The following is a 26,592-nucleotide window of genomic DNA, read 5'->3' as shown; positions in this document are numbered from 1 at the left end:
AACTATTCCAGGCCTTCTTGAAATACAATACACCTTGTTTTACATCTTGTTTACAATACACCAAGGAAAAAGGAGCCTTGGAATCTTGCAGAATCTGATTCCTGGATTCAGTTTCAGTTCTGCGTGACCTTGGGCAAGTTTCTTTACTTCTCTGAATTTCCGTTTCCTCCGACGCAACACGACGATGGCAACAGCCACCTTGCAACCTAGTCTGGAGCGCGCCTGGAACACACCCAGTTGGTCCCACACAAACAGCAGCCATATTAAGGCCGCCCAGCTCCGCGGCGACTCCGCGGCCGCGCTCTGCCCAGCAGGTGTAGGCACCGTGCGGGGCGCGGGCCCTGCTGCGGCGGCGCGGCCCCCACCCTTCCGCCTCTTGCGGGCCTGCCCCTCCGCTTCCCAGGCTCGCTCGGGGCGGGGTCAGCGGGGGCGGGGGGTGTGGGGGGTGGTGCCGGAGCCGGCTCTGAGGCCCGGCTAGCCGAGTGCGGGAGCGCGGAGGCGGCCCCGGCGCCGCCCGGGCCCAGGCGCGAACGCGCGGCGGCTGCTCCTTCGGCCCTCCCCTCGCCCTGCCCCGCCCCCCGCCCGCCTGGGTCGTAGCGGGGCCGTGGTGTACGTGCAGAGCGCGCCGAGCGAGTGGCGCCCGCACGCCCTGCGCTGCTCCGCCGGCCGGGCCCAGCCGCCCGGAACGCTGAGGCGGCGACGGCCAAGGTGGCGGGTCTCGCGCGCCGGGCCCGCGTGCCCGAGCGGAGGTCGCCGTCCGCCGCGCAGGCCGTGCTCCTTCAGCCCGCGGCAGTGATGAGGCGCTGAGGCGGCGGCCGGCGCTGCGCGGCGCGACTGAAGGACGAGGAAGCGGCCGGGCCGAGGGCGCGGGGCGCCGGTCTCCTGAGGCGAGGGGCGGCGGGCGCATGGCGCAGTGACGGCCCCTGCTGCTCCGCCCGCTCCCCGGCCCCAGGGTAGGCCGTCCGGCCGCCACCCCTCCTGCTCGGCCGCCGCCTCCACTGCCGCCGCCGTCGCCGCCATGGCCAATGACAGCGGCGGGCCCGGCGGGCCGAGCCCGAGCGAGCGAGACCGGCAGTACTGCGAGCTGTGCGGGAAGATGGAGAACCTGCTGCGCTGTAGCCGCTGCCGCAGCTCCTTCTACTGCAGCAAGGAGCACCAGCGCCAGGACTGGAAGAAGCACAAGCTCGTGTGCCAGGTTGGCGAGAACGTTCCTGCCCCCGGAACGGGCGAACAGCAGCAGCCGGGCCCCGCGCCGCCGCCCAGGGCCACCGGAGCCAGGGAGGCCAGGAAGGCGGCGCCGCGCCGGGATCGAGCCGTCGAGACCGCGGGCCCGCGGGCCCCCGGAGACGCGGCCAAGGCAAAGGCGAAGGCCAAGCCCACGGCCGAGCCCGCGGCGGCCGCGTCCCCGCCCCGCGCGGCCCCGGGTGGTCAGGGTCGGGTAGCGGCGGCCGCCGAGGCGGAGCCCGCGAAGGAGGACCTGCTGTCCCGCTCGTTGCTTAACACGCCGGGCGACGGGCTGAGCCACGGCGGCGGCCTGCGGCCCAACGGGCAGACGAAGCCGCTGCCGGCACTGAAGCTGGCGCTGGAGTACATCGTGCCCTGCATGAACAAGCACGGCATCTGCGTGGTGGACGACTTCCTGGGCAAGGAGACCGGGCAGCAGATCGGCGACGAGGTGCGCGCCCTGCACGACACCGGCAAGTTCACGGACGGTCAGCTGGTCAGCCAGAAGAGCGACTCGTCCAAGGACATCCGAGGCGATAAGATCACCTGGATCGAGGGCAAGGAGCCCGGCTGCGAAACCATCGGGCTGCTCATGAACAACATGGACGACCTGATCCGTCACTGTAACGGGAAGCTGGGCAACTACAAAATCAATGGCCGGACGAAAGTAAGTGTGTGCTGGGGGTGGGCGCGGGGCGAGGAACGCAGTTTGTGTGTGTAAAAGGGATTTCCTTCTTGTGCAGCAACCCGTGGAGAAAACGGATATCATCCACCTACTACCGGTTCACGCACTTGGTCTAATTGTCTGGTCTTCTGGCTAAATTTAGGCTCCCCTTGAACGCTGCTGTTTTGTCTCCTCCATTACACTGTTTTAGTCGCTTCAAACGTCGCAGGAGTTGTAGCCGCGCGATGGGGATTATCGGAGTGCAACCCAGAGCAAGTGCTGGGTTCTACCTCCGGCTGATGTTTGCATCGGCTCTTCAAATCCCCATGCGCTTTGAACCACTCATCAGACTCTGGCTTACACAGTCCAAGGTTGTGTGTTTAGTTAAGAATCTGCCAGCTGACCACAAAAAGGTACATTTAAAATAAGCATGTAGGCCAAAGACTCCTTGCATTCAGGAAGAGCTTGGCTCTCCCCTTCCCCTCTTAGTTCGCATCCATCTCCCTGTCCCTACTATTTTGAAACCCATTACTTAACAGGAGAAGAAGTATTTCCGTTTTCAGACCTCTCTGTGTAGGTAGGTTACATTTTTAGCATAGGTTTCCTTTATTTGCTTTTGTTAGAATAATCCCTTCTGTTGAAAAAGAACTGTTTAGCTTTCTGGAAAAAAATACGGAATTGGATCATGAGGGAGGGCTCACTCTAACGTCTCAATTTGATGAAATCTCTTTGTTTTCTCTTTACTATTGTAGATTTTTCCCTAACAGATTCTTTCATTCCTACCTGGTCTAATCCCTCTTCCCTCCTCAGTGCAGTAAATGATAAACTCTTTCCTTCTTTTTACTCGCTTTCCGTTTGACTCCCCAGGTCTTAGTCTTTTCTTTGTATCCAGTTCCACTCCAGGCCACTCTACTCCACCTTCTTCCACCATCCATCTCTGTCCGATATTGTGAGTTTGAGGAGATTGTTTAAAGAGGTCATCACACGTGGGTGTTTATACACAGACACTGAATCTTCCCAGTAGTTCTTTTGTGTGTGTCGCATCATCTGTTTTGGCAGTCATTATGTGTGACTCAAGGCTGAGCATAGGCAATAAGGAAAGTTCTAAACATGAAAATTCGGTGAGAAAATACAATGTAAAGTCGAATTTGTGAACTGCTGCTTCGCTGTTGGATGAAGGCACACTTCTTAATATCATACAGTCTCAAAGAAAAAAGTTGAACGCTTACTAAACTTTAAGCTGGAAGGAAAAAAGGGCCTGATTAAACCTCAACTTTGGTCTTTAATGAAATTTTCATTTATATGCATGTATATTTTTCAACTTTATTATGGACTAAATGTGAATATAGTCATGAACTCTAGAGCAGGAGAAGCTTGAAGGTGTATTAATGTAACAGTGCAAAACTGACCCTAGTATGTATGTAGTTGGGGCACAAGCTTAAGGTGAAGTCATGAAAAAGATAGTGTCCTAAATCTTCCTTGATCTGCTTTCCTTAGTTAATTTAGCTTTCCAAATTAAGCTAAATCCTCTTCTCTCCGATCTTCCTGTTTTTAACTGTCCTTCTCAGGGAAGGAATTGAGCAGTCAGCCCAGCTGTTAGAAAAGTGTCTCCTAATGGGAGGCTGTTAGAAAATAGCCACCCCCTTCCTGGGAGTGCTTGTGGCTGAAGGGCCATTGAGGTTTTAAATCACCTGACTACACAGATCATGTGAAGGAAGGATGGATTTTAAACTCTTGAGATTTGGTCTTAGGCTTGCTTACCTTAATTTTAGGGACACAGTTTCAGGATCTGTGAATAGTCTCAGGGACTCCCTTTCATTGTACTTCTTGGATGAGAGAGGTTTTGGTAATCTTGTTGGTGTGTGATTTTAAGCATTCCTAAAAGAAATTGAAGATGCTTACTTTCAGGAATGGGAAGGCAGTCAAAGTACCAGCCACCATATAATTAGCACTTAGTGTGCTGTTACCAGATTAGGCTCAATACAGACATGGTCGCAGTAATTTTAATCCTATGAAGTAGATAGTATTATTCTTACTTTATGTTTGGGATGTTTTAGCTCCTAGCTGGAGAAGACCTACCACTTACAATAACCTAGCTGGGATTCAAACTTAGGTCATTCAGACATCAAGCCTGGTGCTTTTTCTACCATACTGGATGTGGGGAGGATATTAAATGAGAAGATATAGATTGCTTAGCACACTATTGGAACTAAAATTTGGTGTACATATTCAGTGAGAGCATTAGCCTTGTATGTGAATAATTGTAGTTTATATTAGGACTATATAAACAGTTTTAATAGGTGACTATACAGTATTTGTTTCAGGTAGTGACTGAAAAGCCAGTTAAATTTATCTGCCTCATCATGCTTATTTCAGTATCTCTCTCTCTCTCTTTAAAAAAAAAAATTATTTTTGGCTGTGCTGAGTCTTCGTTGCTCTGCGGGCTTTCTCTGGTTGTGACAAGTGGGGGCTACTCTAGTTTTCATTGCTGTGAATTCTTTTGTTGCAGAGTATGGCCTCTGGGGTGCTCGGGCTTAGTTGACCCATGGCATGTGGAATCTTTCTGGACCAGGGATCAAACCTGCATCCCCTGCATTGGCAGGCAGATTTTTTAACCACTGGACCACCAGGGAAGTCTGTTCTGTATAACTCTTAAGAGAGGCATAATATATATGGGTGCTGTATATTCAGACTGAATAACAACAACAATGTGATTGCAAGAGAGGGTCTTCAGTTAAGTATTTTATTATCCTTTACAACATTATGGTGACTCTGAAAGGTACTTGCCTCGAATATGTGGTATTTTTCTCAGATTTTCACAGCAGCTCTGTAAAATATTTAGGTTGTTGGTGTATTATACCTGTTCATAGATTAGAAAAGTGAGCCTCAGAAAAGTTAGGTCATTTGTTGGAAATCCTGCAGCGTGTGTGAGTGAGTGAGTCTCTCAGTCGTGTCCGACTCTTTATGATGCTTTGGACTGTAGCCTGCCAGGCTCCTTTGTCCATGGGATTCTCCATGCAAGAGTACTGGAGTGGGTTGCCATTTCCTTCTAATCCTGCAGCATACCAGGACTTAAATTCAGGTTTTCTGACCAAGATTTGATATTCTTCTTTTACATTATCTGTTCTGTATGGTCTTTGTATATGTCAGGGCCTGCTGATGAGATGATGTATAATTTATAATTGGCTGTGGCTCTTTTGGTATTTTTTTCAATGTCTCCCAAGTTTCTGCTTCCGGTATGCTTATCTGGCCACTGTTTGTCCAGCTACTTTAAAAGAGGAACTGGGAGGGAAGGATGAAAAAAGTACAGGAACGTGAAGGAGAAAAACAGGAACATGATTGTAGTCACTGAGTTCCAGTTTCCATTTTCTCTGGTCCTTTCTTGGGATTTTCCTCCTTTCTGCCCTTAAACTGCCCTTTAATCCTTTAATTAATGGATTTTAATGCTTTTTCACACCTTTCTTTCGTCAAGACGACTTGCTGTGGTGTCCAAGAGGAGGGAATCATGGCCTGCTGATTGTGAAGGGTAATGTTGTGTGGGCTACAAGAAATCATAGGTGCCTTTAACTTGTGGGGTAGAGGAAGAATAATACAGAGGAATGCAAGTCCTGGGGAAACGAGGAACTGTTCAGTAGGAGCTTCTTAACCACTCTGAAGGAAACCATTTGCCTGTTAAAATAAAACTGCCAGGATCGTGTATGTATTTTTCTAATTTTGTCTAAAGCTTACTCTAAGGAATGATAAAACAAGACCATTAAGCAGCAGATTGTATTCCTGAGATTTTCCACCAGTCCCACAGTTAATTGGGCAGCTCTAGCTGATGATGGCACCCCACTCCAGTACTCCTGCCTGGAAAATCCCATGGACGGAGGGGCCTGGTAGGCTGCAGTCCATGGGGTCAGTAAGAGTCGGACACGACTGAGCGACTTCACTTTGACTTTTCACTCTCACGCATTGGAGAAGGAAATGGCAACCCACTCCAGTGTTCTTGCCTGGAGAATCCCAGGGACGGGGGAGCCTGGTAGGCTGTCATCTCTGGGGTCGCACAGAGTCGGACATGACTGAAGCGACTTAGCAGCAGCAGCAGCTGATGATGACACCCCACTCCAGTACTCCTGCCTGGAAAATCCCATGGACGGAGGGGCCTGGTAGGCTGCAGTCCATGGGGTCGCAAAGAGTCGGACACGACTGAGCGACTTCACTTTGACTTTTCACTCTCATGCATTGGAGAAGGAAATGGCAACCCACTCCAGTGTTCTTGCTTGGAGAATCCCAGGGACGGGGGAGCCTGGTGGGCTGCCATCTATGGGGTCACACAGAGTTGAACACAACTGAAGTGACTTAGCAGCAGCAGCAGCAGCAGCAGCAGCTGATGATGGCTTTTAGAGCAAAGGACCGACCTGATCCTTTATCATCACTACCACAGAGATGTGGTGTCAGTCCTCTTAGATACTACAAAGAAAACCAAACAAAACTGCAGTGTGTGGGCTCAGTAGTTGGGGTTCCCTGGCTCTAGAGCATAGACTTAGTAGCTGTGTGGGCTCAGTTGCTGTGGGGAATGTGGCTTCCTCCTGGATCAGGGATCAGTGTCTCCTGCATTAGCAGGCAGAGTCTTTACCACTGAGCCACCAGGGAAGCCCCTGAAAGAATAGTCTTAATAGGTTGTGACAAACAAGTTCAACTTTGTAGGAAATAGTTTTGTATGGTGAAGTAGTTTACATATAGGGTTCAGTTCAGTTCAGTTCAGTTCAGTCACTCAGTCGTGTCCGACTCTTTGCAACCCCATGAATCGCAGCACACCAGGCCTTCCTGTCCATCACCAACTCCCGGAGTTCACCCAGACTCACGTCCATCGAGTCGGTGATGCCATCCAGCCATCTCATCCTCTGTTGTCCCCTTCTCCTGCCCCCAATCCCTCCCAGCATCAGAGTCTTTTCCAATGAGTCAACTCTTCGCATGAGGTGGCCAAAGTACTGGAGCTTCAGCTTTAGCATCGTTCCTTCCAAAGAAATCCCAGGGCTGATCTCCTTCAGAATGGACTGGTTGGATCTCCTTGCAGTCCAAGGGACTCTCAAGAGTTTCTTTAATTCTAAAGGAGTTTCATTTTAAATTAACAGATTGTTGTTTAAATGTGTATAACTCTTCCCTTATCTACTATCTAATAAGCCTCAGAAATGTCCTGAAACACCTTAGTCACCCAGGAGGAGGCCATCTGAACTCAGAAGGATAGTGGACTTTGTGCTGCAATGACACCTGGGTCGGATCCTGGATCTGCCAGTGTTTCTATGTCCTTGAGCCAGTTGCTTAAGCTTTCTGAGCCTCAGTTACTCCATTTGGAAAATGGTGTTAAATGATGCCTGCCTTTTCTGTCTCTCAGGCTTCGTGTGAGGAGTGTGTATAATCAAGCCTGTAAAAGCACTTTTTAAATTGTAAAGCACTATGCAAAACTCTTTAACTTCTCTTATTAAAAAAAATTTCTCCTTTTCTGATTTCTTTCTTTAAAAGAGTTCTGTGCTTTTCTTGTCTTTCCCTCTTTAATAAGCTGAAGGAAAAAAAGACTTAGAATGATCACCCATTTTTGACTTCCCCCTACACACACACACACACACACACACACACACACACACACTTTTTTTTAAAGAGAGGAAATACGTCCCAGAGAGGTTAAGTGACTTGTTCAAGGTCAGAGGGCTGGTGAGTGACAAAACTGACTGACTTTTGACTTACTTCATTCTTGTATCTGCAACTTGATGCCGCATCTCCTATAAAAGTTCCCACTTAACTAATTTTGGTGTGTTTGTGCCATTTTTGAGGCTATGCTTGAACATTTATGACTTCCTTCTCCCTCTTATTCCCATCACTCTACGGTTTGTTTGGCTTATCTTATAGTCTAGTTAAACTTTCCTCCTCTCTCTAACTCCTCCCTGACCACCCTAGGTGTTCTTTATCCATCTCTTTTTTTTTGCTCTGTGTTTCTGATTTATGTGTTCATTCTCTGCTTTCCTTTCCCCCTTTTCCCCTATCGGGCATGAAATCTGTCTTTGTTCATCTTCTAGCACGTTTTCTGAAGCCTTAGCCTTCCCAGTATGCCTTTGGATTGATGTTATCAGCTTAGTTGTTTTTATTTAATTTTTCTCTTTAGGCTTTTAAAGCAGCACCCACTGTTTCAGTCTGCCTTTCATTTGCACACATTCCTGGACAGTGTTTCATAGATGCATTTTAATGCTGCGTTTGTATTCTACCTCCCTTTCCACTTTGCCCCTGTGTCTGCACTAGAAACATTGTTTGTGACTACAGGATGGCCTTCAGATCATATTGAACCATATTCATAGCTTGTCTTTGACTCTTTCTGTTCCAGCTAAAAACTTTCCATTCTAAAAAACAAAACAAAGAATTAAAAAAAAAACCTGACAAATGATTAACCAAAGTCTTCCCTTACATTGGTTTGTTTCATACCATGTTTCTTAATCCAGACTCTGAATTGTTCTGCCATCTTTACTTTCAGAACCAAGTCACGGTTTTTATTTCTTTTTTAAAAACGTGCTTATTTCTTTTTGGCTGTGCTGGGTCTTGGTTCTTGCACCCGGCCTTCTCCAGTTGTGACGAGCAGGGGCTCGTCGTAGTTGCGCTGCGTGGGCTTCTCACTGTGGGAGTTTCTCTTGCTGTGGAGCACGGCTCTAGAGAGAGTGCTCAGTAGTTGCGGTGCAAAGCTTTGTTGCTCCGCAGCATGTGGGATCTTCCCAGATCAGGGATTAAACCCATGTCCCCTGCATTGGCAGGTCGATTCTTAACCACTAGACTCCTAGGGAAGCCCCACAGTTTTATTTCTGAAGAGCTTGGATAGTATCTGTACCCTCTGTCTGCTCATAGAAATCACTATAAAATTTTCTTAGGTTTGGATTTTTCATTTTCTTTATTTAGTGTCCCCAATCCAGTTACTTTTCCAAAGCAAAATGCATGTACTCTTGGCTCCTCCTGGTCATATTCTCTGAGTCCTGTCTTGATAATCTTTTCATTTGTTTGTTGATTCACCAGATAATATGAAGTGAGGACTTTCTATGTACAGGTGTTATCCTCAGGGCTAGGAGTACCTGAACAACGGGAACAAAAACGCCCCCATTCTCATGGAGCATAAATTCCCCTTGAGGTGTGGGGTGGGGAGAGGGAGTTAATAAAGACATGTGTAAGTAAGTACATGATATGTTAGATGGTAAATATTAAGACAAGAAATTGAACCGGGTAAGGACCGAGTGATGATCAAGGTGGGTATTCTTTTACATAGGATTGGTTAAATCATATATTTACAAAAGACTTGAATGAGGTGAAGGGGGCTGGGTTCTAGGGAAACATGGGAGAAGAACATTCCAAGTAAAAGTATTAAATAGCCAGAACAGTGACCCTGACGTGGAACGTGCTTGGTGTGTTCAGAAAACAGTGAGGAGAAAGTCACTGCGGTCACAGTGGAGGGAGAGGGGGAGGGGGCATGATAGACGTGGTCAGTGAAGAGGGGGCTGGGAAACAGGGTCATTTATGGGGTATTTCGACTCTAAGCCATGGCGAGAGCCCTGGGTTCTATCCTGGGTTCTGTGGGAGGCCACTGGAGAATTTGTTCTGAAAGATCTTGGTGGCTGCTGTGTGAGAGTACACACAGAACCAGGAAGGAAATTCTTGGAGCAGCCTTGGCTCTAGGAGGTGGTGGCTTTCGTTAGAACAGTAGCTGCAGACCTGTGAAGAATTAGTTGAATTCTGGGTATATTTTGAAAGTAGAGTCAGTGAGATTTGTTGATGGATTAGATGGAGGAAGGAGAGAAAGGAAGGAGTTGAGGACGTCTCCAGGTTTGGGCTTGAGCAATTGGAAGGAAATAATTACTGTTTTATCTTGCTCTGACTCTCCTGCATTTCTCCTCTTGCCCCACTTTTTAACCTTCCATTTATAGCAGAAATTGTTGACACTTATTTCGCAGCCAAAGCCAGAAGAAAAAAGTTCCACGCTCTACTTCTCCACATTCCTTTAAGCTGGCTGTGCTCACTGCTACCGCTGCTGACCTCCCAGCTTCATCCTCCCCTTTCCAGAGGCTTTCTGGCATCTTCACCCCTGTGCTCCACGTGCCCGCCCTGGGGCTGCTGTGGGATCCCTGCAGGACGGCTTGAGGTGCTTCTGGTGCTGTCCACAAGTAGGGCTGTGTTCACTCAAGATGGCTTGTAGATACAGATCCACGTAAAAAGAATTATATAGATGCTGAAATTTAGGGAAACATTGTAGAAAATTGGATGGTTCAGCGTGAGAGACAAGCATAGATTTAGATTAAACTTCAGAATAAAATTAGGAACAGAACATCTTCATTTAAACCTGCTGTTGGAAGTAAAGCCACTGTAGAAAATTGAGGGAGAATGACCATAAAATATCAAAAGTAATTTCTGATATATTGGTGCAAACAACTATTTTCTGCCTTTTTGCTTCCCTTCTCTCTCCTCTCAGTACATTTGTGAGTTTTTTGACTGGTTTATGCTCCCACAATTCAGATCTTCCACATTCCTTTGCATCTAGCTTAAGTCCCGTTCCCCATCCCCGTGTCTCCCTCAACTCTGAACCTCCATTGATCTCGCTTTTCTCAAAAACTTTATATATCTTTTATTCCTGAAGTATCTTCTCCAGAAAGTTCTAAGGACAAGCAACTGTTTTATACTCTTCTGTCTTACCCAAGACAGAAAACCTTTCATTGTTCTTGTTATTTATTACTTACATGTTAACATTCAGTGAATTGCCCTCAACCTGTACCTCTCTCCTCTGCTGCCCCTCTTTCCATGTCATCTGACTACAGTCAGACTTTTTGAAAGTCTATGAGCATTTTCAGCCTATTGTGGTCAACTGTCCTTTGTATGCTTACTATGCTATTTCTAGTCCCTATTTTCCAGATAAAAATAACCCAGGCCAACATGGCCTGAATTATTTTTAACTGCAAGTACTGGGAGAAAGTTCTGAAAGTGAAATGAAGTTATAGCCACTGTGGTAGAACCCTACACATCCATGAATCTCATGGGGAAAGGCATGTACATCTTTCCTCCTTCAACCCCCAGTGAGAATCCCCAGGGAACATGTGTCCCTTTAGAACAAAGCTACATAGTAGACATGACATTGAAAGTGACCTGTCACATGCTCCTCTTGAAGCTTGTGCCTAGCAAGCGGACACAAAGCTCATCGTGTTTATACCATGGGATTGATGTGCAAAATAAGTTTTTCAAGAGCAAAATTATCATAGTTTTGATTTGGTTTTAGTATTTGGTAATTTATTCAGAATTTCAGATCATATTAAAGGAGGTTTAAGAGTTTTTTTTTTTAACAAGAGAAGGCATGAGTGAGTTAAACAAGATGAGAAATATTTCTTTATGATCAGAAAGTCTGTGGGTTTAGCCACATTCATGTGTTTAGTCAGCTTCGGGGAGACGGTTGATTTGCTTGTGTTAAAGGAGGTGGTGCACGTGATAGAGACTGTGTGGTATAAAGGTCATTTGAGTTTGGTCTTGAAGTGCATTCATACATTTTATGCTTAAAAAGAATTTCACTTTCCAATTTTGCCTAACTTTGGTATTTAAAATGTATTTTCATTCTCTGAGAACCATTTTTTAGGTGGAAGAAAGAAGCCTGAAGATGCACTATTTACCACAGATACTACGTGTGCAAAGAATGGGCGTAGTTTTGGATGATTACATCCAGAGCATTTGGAATCAAATCTCTAAAAAAAAATTTCGGCTAAAAATCACGTACAGTAATAAAATAGCACCCTCTATAATAGTTTACAGGGTTCCCCCCCCTCCCAAGATAATTATATACACTTGTTTGTAGCTTTGTTTTGTATCTGGACCCTTTAGGAATCTAATGGTAGCCATGCACCTTCTTACTCTAAAAATGAACATACATGCCTGTTCTGCTTATACTAAAGCCAATCCATAGATCCTATAGTAAGAATCTCTGTTTTAAGACAAGTTCTAAAGAACAAAACAAAACATTTTTAAGCATTTCATGTCTGGTTATGGTTTATTCGGTTGCTGTTGTTGCTCCATGTCCACAGAACTATGCTTTGAATCCCCTCCCCTATCCCATGATAATAGTCAATTTAAGTTTTGGAGACCCAGATAAAGGATCTATATTATAACTTAAATCTAGTGGTGTATTTTGGACATGACTGAAGCGACTTAGCAACAGCAGTGGTGTGTATGTACAGACTTCTGAAAGATGTTTGCCTTGTACTGTCTGGCTGTGAAACAGAACAGAATTAACTGGTGTGTACCAGGATGGAAACCATGACCTCAGCGAGAATGCCTTCCCAGAGGACATACCTCCACAAGCACGTCTGCTAGGTTATCCTTGCTTTAGAATTCTGGATGTGCAGTTTTGGCATAAAAGACTAAGGTTATTACCAAAAAATAATACTGGATTATGATTCTTTCTCTTCTTCTTTCCCTTTACACTTTACACTGTCTTGTTTCCTACTCCCACTGAATATGTTCATGTATATTTCACTTTTTTTTTTTTTTTTTACTTGTAACTGGCATGTCAGTAAGATTAAATCTGAATTTTTAAAAAAATAGAAACTGTGGTAGTAATAGAGCGCTAGGGCTGGGAGTGGGGAGCAGTACCCTCATAACAAAAGTGAAACTAGAACTCATACTGGTTGGTTTTGTTTTTATTAAAAATAGTTCCTGTAACTGTTAGAGTTGAAGGATCTCTTGATAGTTTTGGTAGAAAATATTTTAAAGATGTGTGAGAATAATTTGTCCATCTTGTTTTCAGGAACTGTGCTTTGGTGTTGCATAATAACTGTGAGCTTGGTCTCTGATATATAAAGATTCTTTCAGGTGTTTCTTTGTCTTAGAAGTGTCTGGGGACAGGGATGATTGCTGATAGAAGCCAGGAGTGGGATCCGGACCTGTTCGCAAAGCAGTGCTTGTCATTGGGCTCTCTGAGCCCTGAGCAAGTCACTCAGCACCCCTCCCAGCCTCTTTGTCTCTGAAATGGGAATAATGCTGACCTGATTAACAGGAGAAATGTTGATCATTGGTGATTGTAAGAAGCTTTTTTAAAAGGTGACTGACTCTTGCGCTCTCCGCAGTGCTTTTTGATCACTAAGCCTTGGTTTTGGCTCTCCTCAACTCTACACCTTTGCCCCCATTCATTGTGTTGGTACACCTTTCTTGTTGTTCATTTGCTCAGTCGTGTCTGATTCTTTGCGACCCCATGGACTACAGCACACCAGGCTTCCCTGTCCTTCACCATCTCCCCGAGCTTGCTTAGACTAATTTCCATTGAGTTGGTGATGCCATCCAACCATCTCATCCTCTGTTGTCCTCTTCTCCTGCCTTCAGTCTTTCCCGGCATCAGGGTCTTTTCTAATGGGTTGGCTCTTCGAATCAGATGGCCAAAGTATTGGAGCTTCAGTTTCAGCATCAGTCCTTCCAGTGAATTTTCAGGGTTGATTTCCTTTAGGATTGACTGGTTTGATCTCTTTGCTGTCCAAGGGACTTGGTATCATCTTAACATCACATATTCAAATTCAGTTTTAGATTAACAATTCTTAACTTGCTTTTAATGAGATTCATACGTGCCTGCTAAGTCTCTCCAGTTGTGTCCGACTCTGTGGGACTCTATGGTCTCTAGCCTGCCAGGCTCCTCTGTCGCTGGGATTCTCCAGGCAAGAATACTGGAGTGGGTTGCCATGCCCTCCTCCAGGGGATTTTCCTGACCCAGGGACTGAACCCGAGTCTCATGTCTCCTATTTCTTCTTCATTGGCTGGTGGGTTCTTTACCACTGAGCCACCTGGGAAGCCCTTTTAATGGGATACCAGACCCATATTTTTAATTAAAAGAAATCTGTTGTTACTTAGGCAGTTGGCTCATAGCCTTGGCATTGTGGAAACAGACTGGTCAGTTGATAAGGGCACCTTGAACTGAAGGAAGTTCAGTTCAGAAGTTGTGTTACATCATGGGTAATGAAATAACCAGTCTGAAGACACCTGGATCAAAGGCTCTTTCTCTCCATGTTCTCCCCTTTAGCAGAATGAAGTCAAATGGCAATGTATATTTCATTTATAATCATTAACTGAATCATTTAAGGTGCATTTAAAAAACTGAAACCTTTAGATGTTAATTTTAGAGGTAGTCATGCATACAAATGAGCAAGTACCTATAAAATGATTGGCTCATATCTCACACAAATAAATTTATACTTATTTTATAGTTATTATTGATATAAACATAGGTTAGATCATTTTGTAATTTGTTGACAGTATTTATCTTATTTGCCATATAGGCTATGGGGCTTTTAAAACAGTCTGAGAAGGTAATTCTTCCTTCTCTAAAATAATGAGGGGGGTTTTTGGAGTAAGCTATTTTTCAGTCATGCTTTATGTCTTTTTTTTACCCTTAGTAATATTATTTTTTGGCTATTATCATTTTGTAGAATTACTTTGGTGTCTGCACTGTTGAATTTGACTCATAATAATTGTGCTTCTAGTGAAAAATACATGTTAAGAAGCTCGTGTTATCCTCGATTTAAAAAATTGCTTATATTTTTCATATTTTTTCCTAAAATTGATCATTTTTAACAGTTGAAACATGAAACCAGTAAGATATAAACTATTCTACTTACATATTATAGGAAATAATTTTTTTATGTTGACACTAGACAAAATTATTTGTTTACAAATAAAATAAAGCTTATTTGGAATAGAGAATTGAGAGGAGAGTGAAGTTAAATTGCATATGTCTGTAGCTATACTTTTTTTTTTTTTTAAGAAAAATATGCTATCTAGATATAGAAGAGTAATTTCTTTGAATTTTACAGTACTTTTTATAATTTAATATATTTAGATTAAATACTTTGTAATTTTGTGCTTGCTATCTTTTCAGTTTAGAAATTGCTGTATATCTTAACTGTAAAGATCTTACAATACAAAGAAAGATTGCTGCTTTATTTGCCACTTTATATGTTGTCTGATAATAAAAATAATGAATTGCTTCAAAATACATGAAGGCAAAACTAATAGAATAGAAAGGGACAGTAGATAAAAATTATAGGTGGAGATTTCAATACTTCGTTCTAGTAATTAGAACCAAGCAAATAGATTATCAGCAAGCATGTATAAAATATTTGAACACTGTCAGTCAACTTGACCTAATTGACAACTGTTGAACACCCCTCAAAATTACAGAATAAAATACTTGCTTTGTAAGCACACATGGGGAATAGGCCCTGTGCTGCTGCTGCTGCTAAGTCGCCTCAGTTGTGTCCGACTCTGTGCGACCCCGCAGACGGCAGCCCACCAGGCTCCCCCGTCCCTGGGATTCTCCAGGCAAGAACACTGGAGTGGGTTGCCATTTCCTTCTCCAGTGCATGAAAGTGAAAAGTCAATGTGAAGTCGCTCAGTCGTGCCCAACTCTTAGCGACCCCATGGACTGTAGCCCACCAGGCTGCTCTGTCCATGGGATTTTCCAGGCAAGAGTACTGGAGTGGGGTGCCATTGCCTTCTCCGATAGGCCCTGTGCTGAGCCATAAAACAGGTCTCAGTGGACCTGAAAGGATTGAAGTCATTTAGAGGCTGTTCTTAGACCACAGAAGAATTAAGGTAGAAATGAGATTGCAAATCTCATATATGTGGAAATTGAAAAACATATTCCTAAAAAGTCTATAAGTCAAAGAAGTAATAGATGTAGACATAGAGGTCAATGGGCAGGAATAAGAATCTAGAAATAGACTCACATTGAAAAACATCAGTTGATTTTTTGTTGTTGTTGTTTACAAAAACAGTAAGCAGGATAGTATTTTTTTTAAATAAATGGTTTTGGAATAGGTGGATATCTATATGGAAAAAGTAAACATGACCTTTACCTCACTTCACACACAAAGAGTTAAGTCAGAGTGAATCATTGGCCCTAATGTAAGACAGATATTTTTAAAAGAAGATAAGAGAAAATCTTTATGACCTTGAGATAGGCAAATTTCTTAAGGCAAAAAAAAAAAAGATGAACCATAAAAGAAAAAACTGACAAATTGAACTTAAAACATTAAAGCAGTTTGCTTATTGAAAAACACCATTACAAAAAAAAGACAAGCCCTTTTAGGAGAAAAGGGTTTTATATAATATGTTTTATATATATAGAACATATCTGATATAAAATAATAATATGTTTTATATTTATAAAACATATCTGACAAAAACTTTTATCTGTAATATAGGAAACTTTCATTAAACTCAATAACAAGGAGGGAAACAGCCCAACAGAAAAATTTGCAAAAATGTGAAGAGATAATCCACAAAAGAAAATATGTGAATGACCTAGTACTTGAAAAGATTCTCAACATCATTGGTTATTAGGGAAATGAAAATTAAAGCACAGTGAAAAAGCACTGTACATATACTATAAAATGGCTAAAATTTAAAATACTGACGATACCACTTTTTGGCAAGGATATGAAACAGCTGGAATCCTTATACACTGATCATTCATTCATCACTTGTAGGGATACAGAGTGGTATACCACTTTGGGCAACAGGTCAGCCACTGCCCCAAAAGTTAAATACATATAGACTCATCATATGACCCTAACTAAGTATCTAAGGATTTCACTTGTAAGTATCTCCTAAGAGAAATAAAAACATATCCAAAGACATGAGTATTATTCATTATCATCAGAAATAGGAAACAACCCAAAACGTCCATTATCTGGTGACTGGATAAATAAAATGTGGTGCATCATACATTGGGATGCTCTTCAGCCATAAAGTGAACTACTCTTTGATGCAGCAACATGTATGAATCTCAGAAGCGTTGCGCTCAGTGAAAGATTGTACCATAAATTATTTAGCTCCTTGTGATCGAAGTTTGAGTTATTTCTAATTTTTTGCTATGACAATTCTGCATCAGATATTCTTAAGGGGAACCTTGTGCATTTTAGTAATGTTTTTATAAGAAAAATTTCTAGAAGTAGTAATAGAATTGCTGAGTTGAAGATTTTTATTTACTTACATTGCCAACATTTACTTAATGTTTATTATGTACCACGCACTATTATAAGTGCGTGGTACATAGTATTCCTTCTACCCAGATTTTCTTGTTTAATTTTTACAATAACTGTATGAAGTATAGGTACTATTATTTTCCTTATATTACTGTTGAGGATACTGAGGCACAGATTTAAAAAAAAAAAAAAAAAACTTCCAAGTCACACAGCTAGGGACTTAAAGAGCCAGGGCACAAAGTGGGATGGTCTGACTCCAGAGCTTGACCTCCTACATACGACATGTGAAGTAGTTTTCTATTTATGCATGTTTTAGGGGAATTGTATTTACTTTTAGGTTTCCTACTTGAACTTGCGCTATGCATTACAGAAATCTCTTAATTTTAAAACACTGGGGATAAGGCAAGCCTTTCTTTTTCCTTACTGAAATAATTTCAGAAATGCACTATTGGAATGTTGTTTAAGATAGACAAAGTCATATTCACAAAAAATACCAATTGTTCACTTCAAGGAACACTGTTTTGATAGTATACAAACACAGCATACAGTTCTTTGGGCAGGTTAGTTTTTTCATGTAGATCATAAAAGATAGTGGTCAAGTAGTAAAATTAACCTTTACTTACATTGTTGTTCAGTCGTGCTGCTGCTGCTGCTAAGTCGCTTCAGTCGTGTCCGACTCTGTGCGACCCCATAGACGGCAGCCCACCAGGCTCCCCCGTCCCTGGGATTCTCCAGGCAAGAACACTGGAGTGGGTTGCCATTTCCTTCTCCAATGCATGAAAGTGAAAAGAGTCGTGCTGGACGGTAGCACGCCAGGCCTCCCTGTATCTCACCATGGGGAGGCCTGGCATGCTCCATTTTCAAATAGGCCATATATGCAGAAGATGTAGTTCCTTTAAGTGTGTAAGCTTTGCATTGGAATCGTGTTAATGTCAGCAACCCACTATAAATCTTCTGAATCAGAAATTTTGAATCCTAGGTGAAGGCCAGACAACTTCTTAAAACTGAATAGAGTTTCTAATTCATTTTTGGGTCCGAAAAAACTTATATAAGGTATATTCTTGATCAGTAGGAGAGATTAAAAAAAATGTGACATGTCATATCTCAGATACCCAAAGGACATTTATTAACTATTCTAAATATCTCTTAACAACCAATACGTTAGCAAAGAAAAGAAGTCTTTTGTTGATGAAAGCAGCTGGTTTACATTTTTTTGATTATATTAATCCCATAAATTAATGTTCTCATCTTTTTTCTCCCAGGGCTTTTACAAGTAGGTGATACTATTTGCCTTCACTTGGTCATCACTTATTTATTCCTTAGCCTACTTGTAACATGACATGTGCTTTCAAGTGATGTTCTAAAAGGAAGGAATGTTTTTAAGTTATTACTCCTCTATTATTACATGAGGACCTGTCCTTTGTTCTCTCCTGCATTTATTCTCATTTGTTACTCTGTAGCACTTGACTGGAGGGAATGTGATATAACTGGTGAAGAATGTAGGGTTCAGTCAGGATGCCTGGATCCTAAGCCCTCCTCTGCCATTGGCTAGTTGTGTGATGCTACCAAGTTACCCACCTTGTTTCAACATTTGTTTCATGGGATAACAGTAGTACTCATGTCATGATTTTGGCGAGGACTAAATGAGCATGAAAGCAAGAGTATCTCAAGAAAATTAGAGATACCAAGGGAACACTTCATGCAAAGATGGGCTCGATAAAGGCCAGAAATAGTATGGACCTAAGAGAAGCAGAAGATATTAAGAAGAGATGGCAAGAATACACAGAAGAACTGTACAAAAAAGATCTATCTTCACAACCCAGGTAATCACGATGGTGTGATCACTGACCTAGAGCCAGACATCCTGGAATGGAAAGTCAAGTGGGCCTTAGAAAGCATCACCATGAACAAAGCTAGTGGAGGTGATGGAATTCCAGTTGAGCTATTTCAAATCCTGAAAGATGATGCTGTGAAAGTGCTGCACTCAATATGCCAGAAAATTTGGAAAACTCAGCAGTGACCACAGGACTGGAAAAGGTCAGTTTTCATTCCAATCCCAAAGAAAGGCAATGCCAAAGAATGCTCAAACTACCGCACAATTGCACTCATCTCACACGCTAGTAAAGTAATGCTCAAAATTCTCCAAGCCAGGCTTCAGCAATACGTGAACTGTGAACTTCCTGATGTTCAAGCTGGTTTTAGAAAAGGCAGAGGAACCAGAGATCAAATTTCCAACATCCGCTGGATCATGGAAAAAGCAAGGGAGTTCCAGAAAAACATCTATTTCTGCTTTATTGACTATGCCAGAGCCTTTGACAGTGTGGATCACAATAAACTGTGGAAAATTCAAGAGATGGGAATACCAGACCACCTGACCTGCCTCTTGAGAAATCTGTATGCAGGTCAGGAAGCAACAGTTAGAACTGGACATGGAACAACAGACTGTTTCCAAATAGGAAAAGAAGTACATCAAGGTTGTATATTGTCACCTTGCTTATTTAACTTCTATGCAGAGTACATCATGAGAAACGCTGGACTGGAAGAAACACAAGCTGGAATCAAGATTGCCAGGAGAAATATCAATCACCTCAGATATGCAGATGACACCACCCTTATGGCAGAAAGTGAAGAGGAACTAAAAAGCCTCTTGATGAAAGTGAAAGTGGAGAGTGAAAAAGTTGGCTTAAAGCTCAACATTCAGAAAATGAAGATCATGGCATCCGGTCCCATCACTTCATGGGAAATAGATGGGGAAACAGTGTCAGACTTTATTTTTGGGGGCTCAAAATCACTGCAGATGGTGACTGCAGCCATGAAATTAAAAGACGCTTACTCCTTGGAAGGAAAGTTCTGACCAACCTAGATAGCATATTCAAAAGCAGAGACATTACTTTGCCAACAAATGTTCGTCTAGTCAAGGCTATGGTGTTTCCTGTGGTCATGTATGGATGTGAGAGTTGGACTGTGAAGAAGGCTGAGCACTGAAGAATTGATGCTTTTGAACTGTGGTGTTGGAGAAGACTCTTGAGAGTCCGTTGGACTGCAAGGAGATCCAACCAGTCTATTCTGAAGGAGATCAGCCCTGGGATTTCTTTGGAAGGAATGATGCTAAAGCTGAAACTCCAGTACTTTGGCCACCTCATGTGAAGAGTTGACTTATTGGAAAAGACTCTGATGCTGGGAGGGATTGGGGGCAGGAGGAGAAGGGGACGACAGAGGATGAGATGGCTGGATGGCATCACTGACTCAATGGACGTGAGTCTGAGTGAACTCCGGGAGTTGGTGATGCACAGGGAGGCCTGGCGTGCTGCTATTCATGGGGTCGCAAAGAGTTGGACACGACTGAGCGACTGAACTGAACTGAACTGAACTGAGCATGAAAAGTGTTGTAGCTGGCATGTGGTAAGCTATCAGAATTCTCACCTGTTGTTATCCACGCATCCCTTTTTCTTTCTCCTTCCTTGGCTGACTTGATACTGCACTGCCCTGGCTTTCTGTAATTCTCAAACTATTCCTTCTCTGCTCGCTTCCTTCTAAGTGCAGGTACTTCCTGTCTGTGATATCAGCATTCTTCTCTTTACATGTAGTATGGAGATTGGGCACTGGGTTTGCGATCAAGTAGACCTGGGTTTCAGTTGTACCCCTGCTGCATGTTAGCTGTATGACCTCCAATTTTAACCTGAATCCTTTCCGAGCTCATGTTTTTGTTCTGTAAATTAAGGGCAATTCCTTTTTTCAGGATTATTGGGAAGATTAAAGGTAACAGAATGTTCAGTATAGGGCTGAGCTGATGGATCTGCTGCTTCTGCTGTCATTTCTATCTTGTCTCATCCACTTGATCTCATCCAGTTCTGTATTTTCAGATACCGTCACTGAACTTCTGATTCTTAATTCTGTTTCCCAAGTTAGATTTTCTTCTCCCACTGTGTACTTTCTGTATGTCTTACTGGTATTTTAGAGTTTTCCTATCTGAGATCAAATTACTCTCTGTCATCTTCCTGGGAAACTTGCTCTTTATTGTGTGTTCCATTTTTCGGCCATCCTCCCAGTCATGGTACCTTAGCACGGGATTGATTCATACTTCATTTCAGTCTGTCTCTGCTTCCTCTTCCAGTTGGGATTCCATTCTCACCAACACTGAGCTCAAACACCCATCTTTGGCTTTCAGTTCGCACTGTCTTTTTGTGTGTTCTTTTTCCTAATAGCCATATATGTCATCTCCCTGTTTCCAGTATTCCATGTTCTCCCTAATCTGTCCTTTATTTTATCTTTACATTCATCCTCCTAAAGTGGGGGTCAGCAAGTTTTTCTAAAAGGGTTATGTGTTTTAGGCTTTGTGGGTCAAACATTCTTTGTTGCAGCTACTGAACTCTACTGTTTAACAGGAAAGCATCCATAGTCAATGTGTAAATGAATGAGCATGGCTGTGTTCCAGTAAAACTTTATTTACAAAAATAGGAGGTGGGCTAGCTTTGGCCCATAGGTCAGAGTTTGCTGATTGCTATCCTAAATGACAACTCAGATTATTGTCAGTGCTTGCTAATATGACTTCAGGCATTCTGTAGCTTGAAAAATAAATCTGAATTCCTTAGCTTAGTGCTTGAGATCTGCCGCCTCAAGTTAGCTTTATTTCCCTTTACTCCTTGTTGTACATTGTTTATTTTAGCAAAGGGAACGACCTGTTCTTTGGACATGCCATGCTTAATTAGGGCATCTCATGATTCTTTTGTTGGTTAAGGTCTTAGAGTAAGCACTCTGTGTGTTCTTTTAAATTTTTCTCCCTCCTTACCTTCCTTTCTTGAAATAATTTCCTTTAAAAAAATACTGCCAGGTAGAACAGTCTTCCTAGTGACCTACTTTCCTAGTCTTATCTAAAGTATTTTGGTTTTAAGTGTTTTACATCTCATTGTTTGGAGAATAAAAATATGATGCAAGGTTCCAGAAATATTAATTCTCATACCAATTGCTCTGAATGGTAGTTCCTAACACTTTCTTAGTCATTCTAATGTGTGTGTAAGGGATACAATGGTACCCGGAAGTTCTTTAGCAAAATAGCTTTAGATCTGATGGGCTTAGAGCTCCCCTGGTAGCTCATCTGGTAAAGAATCCACCTGCAATGCAGGAGACCCCAGTTCGATTCCTGGGTCGGGAAGATCGGCTGGAGAAGGGATAGGCTACCCACTCCAGTATTCTTGGGCTTCCTTGGTGGCTCAGCTGGTAAAGAATCTGCCTGCAATGCAGGAGACCTGGGTTCAGTCCCTGGGTTGGGAAGATCTCCTGGAGACAGGAACAGCTGCCCACTCCAGTATTCTAGCCTGGAGAATCTCATGGACTGTATATAGTCCATGGGGTTGCAGAGAGTTGGACACGACTGAGCGACTTTCACACATAGTGAAGGACTTAGTGGCAGTTTCTTCAGAACCTATTTTGACCTCTGTATAATAGTATTCTATTTTGCCTACCTCAGCCTTTGAGATCTTCATTTTTTTCTCTCTAAATATACCAGTATATTCTGAAATATTTGGAAATAAATTGCAGGCATGATACCTGTTCCCTTAGTACATTCTTTTATATAAGCACACAACTATAATCAAAATTAGGAAACTAACACTGATATAATTCTATTATTTAATATACAGATCTTATTCTGATATGGTAGCTTATTCCAGTATTGTCTGTTGTAACAAATGAAAGTCTTAGATCATGCATTGCATTCAGTTATCATGTCTTTTAAGTCCCCATTGATCTGAACTAGTCCCTCAGATCTCCTGTTTTATGACTAACATTTTTGAAGTGTACAGGCCTGTTATTTTGTAACAGCATGTCCTTGAGTTTGGGTTTCTCTGACATTGTCTAACCATTAGATCAGGGTTATTTGTCTTTGTCAGGAATATTACTCAGGTGTTGCTGTGTTCTTCTCCGTGCCTCTTACCAGGAGGCAAGTGATATGGATTTGTGCCTTTACTGAAGAACATCTCTGTTTGATCTTGTGTATCTTCCTTAGGGCTTGAGGGCATTCCATATCAACTTGGTGAACACATCCATTATGAGCCCTTGGAGCTCTTCCTAGCAACATTCTAATTCCTTCAGTTAATATATTTTAGTACTTTCTCTAGACGTGTGCTGGGGGCATAAAGACAAGTAAAACACAATCCTCATCTTAACTGTACTCATGGTGTAATGCAGGAGTCAGCAGATTTTTTTTCCCAAAGGGCCAGATAGTAATTATTTTAGGCTTTGTGGGCTATGTGGTCTCTGTTGCAACTACTCGAATCTGTCGTAACACAAGTGGCTAACCATGGAATAGGTTGCAAAATGAAAATGACTATTTAAGATAAAATGGAGCCTTGCAAGAAATGTCTTGTTTATAGTGAGCTTCTAAGATCTGTATCAGCAAACCCTTCTGCTGTTTGCTGGAAAACTTTGACAAGCACTGCTAGGCATTTGGAGCCATGCAAGGATTAGAGGCAGGCAATGACATTAGATTTTGATTTTAGAAAGTTAACTTGGATGGAATATGGAGAATGATACAGAGCTGGTCACGGCAATCCTAGAGGCAAGGAGAGGAGTCAAGAGGCTGTTAATAGGAATCCAAGGAAAAGATTAAGGACCTCTTTTAAAATAGAATTAATAGAGGTGGAGATATCCATACATACATAGCAAAAGATGTTTGATCTGATTGATGATATAAGCAAGGGCAGTGGAGGAGGAGAAGTAAAAAATGATTTCTGAGCTTCTCTAGGGAAATTGGTTGACTGAGGACGCCACTTGGTAAAGGAAGGATATATGAAGAACAGCCACTTGAAGGCCAGGGAAGACAGCCAGGTAAGTTGTTTTGGAATTGTTGAGTTTAATAAGCCTGTGTAGATACAAGTGGAAATTGATTTATAGGTCTAAGACTGCAGAGAGCCATCTAGACTAGGATGGTTAGCATATAGATCTTAGCCAAAGCCACAGGATTGATTGAATGCAGTCCCCTGGAGAAAGCATTTTTCACAGCAATGGTAGTGCTAATTACAGAAGCCTTGTGGGAAACAACACTCTTCATTGATGGAGAAAGGGCATGAGAGGAAAGTGTATTGAAAGAAAAGGAAGGAAACCAGAAGACAGTGATGTTTTAGAAATCAAGGAAGAATATAAAATTGATAGTATCGAGTACTGCTGCTGCTGCTAAGTCACTTCAGTCGTGTCCGACTCTGTGTGACCCCATGGACGGCAGCCCACCAGGCTCCCCCATCCCTGGGATTCTCCAGGCAAGAACACTGAAGTGGGTTGCCATTTCCTTCTCCAATGCATGAGAGTGAAAAGTGAAAGTGAAGTCCCTCAGTCACGTCTGACTCCTAGTGACCCCATGGACTGCAGCCCACCAGGCTCCTCCGTCCATGGAATTCTCCAGGCAAGAGTACTGGAGTGGGGTGCCATTGCCTTCTCCATCAAGCACTGCAAAGAGGGTTAATTAGGATTAGAACTGGAGGCATGCAATGCTTTTATTAAAAAGGTTGGGGGGCATAGTTTGGGACTTCGCTTGTGGTGATTTCAGTGAGTTGAACGGTAAGTGAGAAGATGTAGGCAAGGACCAGTCTTCTTGAACCTGAATCAGTGAGTCATTTGAATATTTTGTTAAAGTAGAAATTCTGAAATCAGTGAGTCTGGGTGAATCCCAAGATTCTGCATTTCCAAGAACTTCCCAAGCAGTGGAAATGCTGCCATTCTGAGAACTACACAGACTTACAGTTAACAGATTGTACATTGAAGGCATCCCAGGGCACTGTAGCTAACTCACAGGGGTGCCATGACCATTTTTAAATTTCAAGGAAAGTACAGTAGAATCTCTTGGACGCCACACTGTATTCCTTTTGGTGCTGTCATACCTTTGTGAAGCTGGGTTTTCAGTGTTTACTCTTATTTAAAAAAAATAGAAGAGTACTGCCTAAAAATCAGTGTGAAACAGGAAATGAGGCTGATTCCACAGTTTGAAAAATTATGCAGTGCCCGACAGATGCTAAATTATTAGGATTTAAGTACTTGCTAAGTAGTTTGGCCCGTATTCTTTAATAAAGTGAACCATCAGATATTTCTTTTGGCCTATGAGTGCCGTGAAAAACTTACTGCGACACTAATTACTCTTGAACAAAAAAAAATTGGAAACTTGGTGTAACTGTTCTTCATAGAAACTTATTGTGGAGCAAAGCAACTGGAGATTGGATGGTAGCTGAGGAAGGGCTTTATTTTAAAGTATTGATAGAAAAGACAGGTATGTTACCTGCTGGGGGAGGGAGCAGCTGAGAGAGAAACAGATCTGAAGATATGGCAAATAAAGAAAGGTGTTAACTTGGAGTGAAAGTCTCTGAAGAGATGAGACAGGATGGAATCTGGACCCTGCTTTCCCAAACCTTGGAGAAGGAATGGCAACCCACTCCAGTATTCTTGCCTGGGAAGTCCCATGGACAGAGGAGTGTGGCAGGCTTATTAAATCCATGGGGTCACAGAGTCAGACACAACAGTGACTTCACTTCCACTTTCCCAAACCTTGCTCCAAACGTGCAGCATTGGTTGGCTGGAAGAAGTGCAGAATCTCACATCCCACTCCAGACCTCCTAAATCAGAATGTGGATTTTCAGTAAGATTCCTAGGTGATTAAATGCATGTTAAAATTTCAGAAGCACTATATAGGCAGGATTATCCCTCCATAGGAGACAGAATGACCCTTTTTAAAACTCCATCACCACATGTGTGTCTTGTACACACCAGCCAGTCTGACTGAGGAAAGTGAGTTAGTGAGGCCTATAGATATACATACTTTGTAAGAAGCCTGAGACTAAGAAGCTGAAGTTTCTACCTGATTGCTTTAATTACCTCCGGTAAGTAGGAAACATCTCCACATCTATTGAATTGAAAAGTTGGAGCTGAAATGGCTGGAAGAGGTGAGTTATAGAATAACCATTTTGAGGAGTGCAAACAAATTAACTAGGAATATAGAAATTGGCAAGCAATTCGGAAGGTCTGGCTGAGGTCAGAGACTACTTTCAGTTGTTTAGGTGTTTGTCTGCATGGTTATAACCTTTTCCAGTGGTGCTGAATAGCTTGCGGTATAAATTTGTTCGTTTGCAGGGTGAGGTTAAGGGAAAAATAAAAGGGCTAACCAAAACTCTATCCTGGATAAAAAGAGAAAGAAATCACAAGGAGAAATATGAGAAGGGGGGTAGAAGGATTGGAGGTCTCGAAAGCCAATGAAAAGGTCACACATCCTGGGTTTGGAGGAGTTTGGCCCTATTCCTGTCTACCAGGAAGAGGTAAATTCTTTTTTGCCAGGCTGTAGAGATTGATCAGGATTTGGTGATTGATTGGCTAACAGGGAAGAATGACTAGAGTGACTCCTAGAGTTCTGGTTTTAGAGACTGCTTTACAGTACACTTTTATTAATGAGGAATTGCCCTCCAGTGACATTGCTCTCCAGTGAAGCAGGTTTTTTTTTGGATGGGGAAGTGTGGAGTCTACCCTTGTACTTTCTGACTCTATATGAATTTGACTCTTCTAGGTATCTCATGTAAGTGGAATCATCATACAGTATTTGCACTTCATGTAGATGGGAATGCATTTTTTCTTTTCAATTAAATTTTTTTTTATTGAAGGATAATTGCTTTACATAATTTTGTTGTTTTCTCTCAAACCTCAACGTGAATCAGC

At 42.7% G+C, this 26,592-nt stretch overlaps 1 protein-coding gene across 5 annotated transcripts in view; it reads left to right on the top strand.

Moving 5' to 3' along the window:
• The first annotated feature begins 487 nt into the window (after nt 1-487).
• Nucleotides 488-26,592, top strand: part of EGLN1 (egl-9 family hypoxia inducible factor 1) — a 64,203-nt gene continuing 38,098 nt past the window's right edge. For 2 of the 5 annotated variants that reach the window (XR_008717036.1, XR_008717041.1), the window contains exon 1: nt 488-1,891. Coding sequence is in view for 2 of the 5 variants with exons in the window: in XM_055588203.1 (XP_055444178.1) it covers nt 1,019-1,891 (873 nt within the window). In the remaining 3 variants the exon portion in view is untranslated. The remainder of the gene's footprint in view (nt 1,892-26,592) is intronic. The other 3 variants (XR_008717034.1, XM_055588191.1, XM_055588203.1) reach the window with 2 other exon arrangements.

Source organism: Bubalus kerabau, chromosome 1 (assembly GCF_029407905.1).
Source record: "Bubalus kerabau isolate K-KA32 ecotype Philippines breed swamp buffalo chromosome 1, PCC_UOA_SB_1v2, whole genome shotgun sequence".
Taxonomy (NCBI): domain Eukaryota; kingdom Metazoa; phylum Chordata; class Mammalia; order Artiodactyla; family Bovidae; genus Bubalus; species Bubalus kerabau.
The sequence above is the reverse complement of the archived record's forward strand: the minus strand, read 5'-3'. Positions and strand labels throughout refer to the sequence as shown.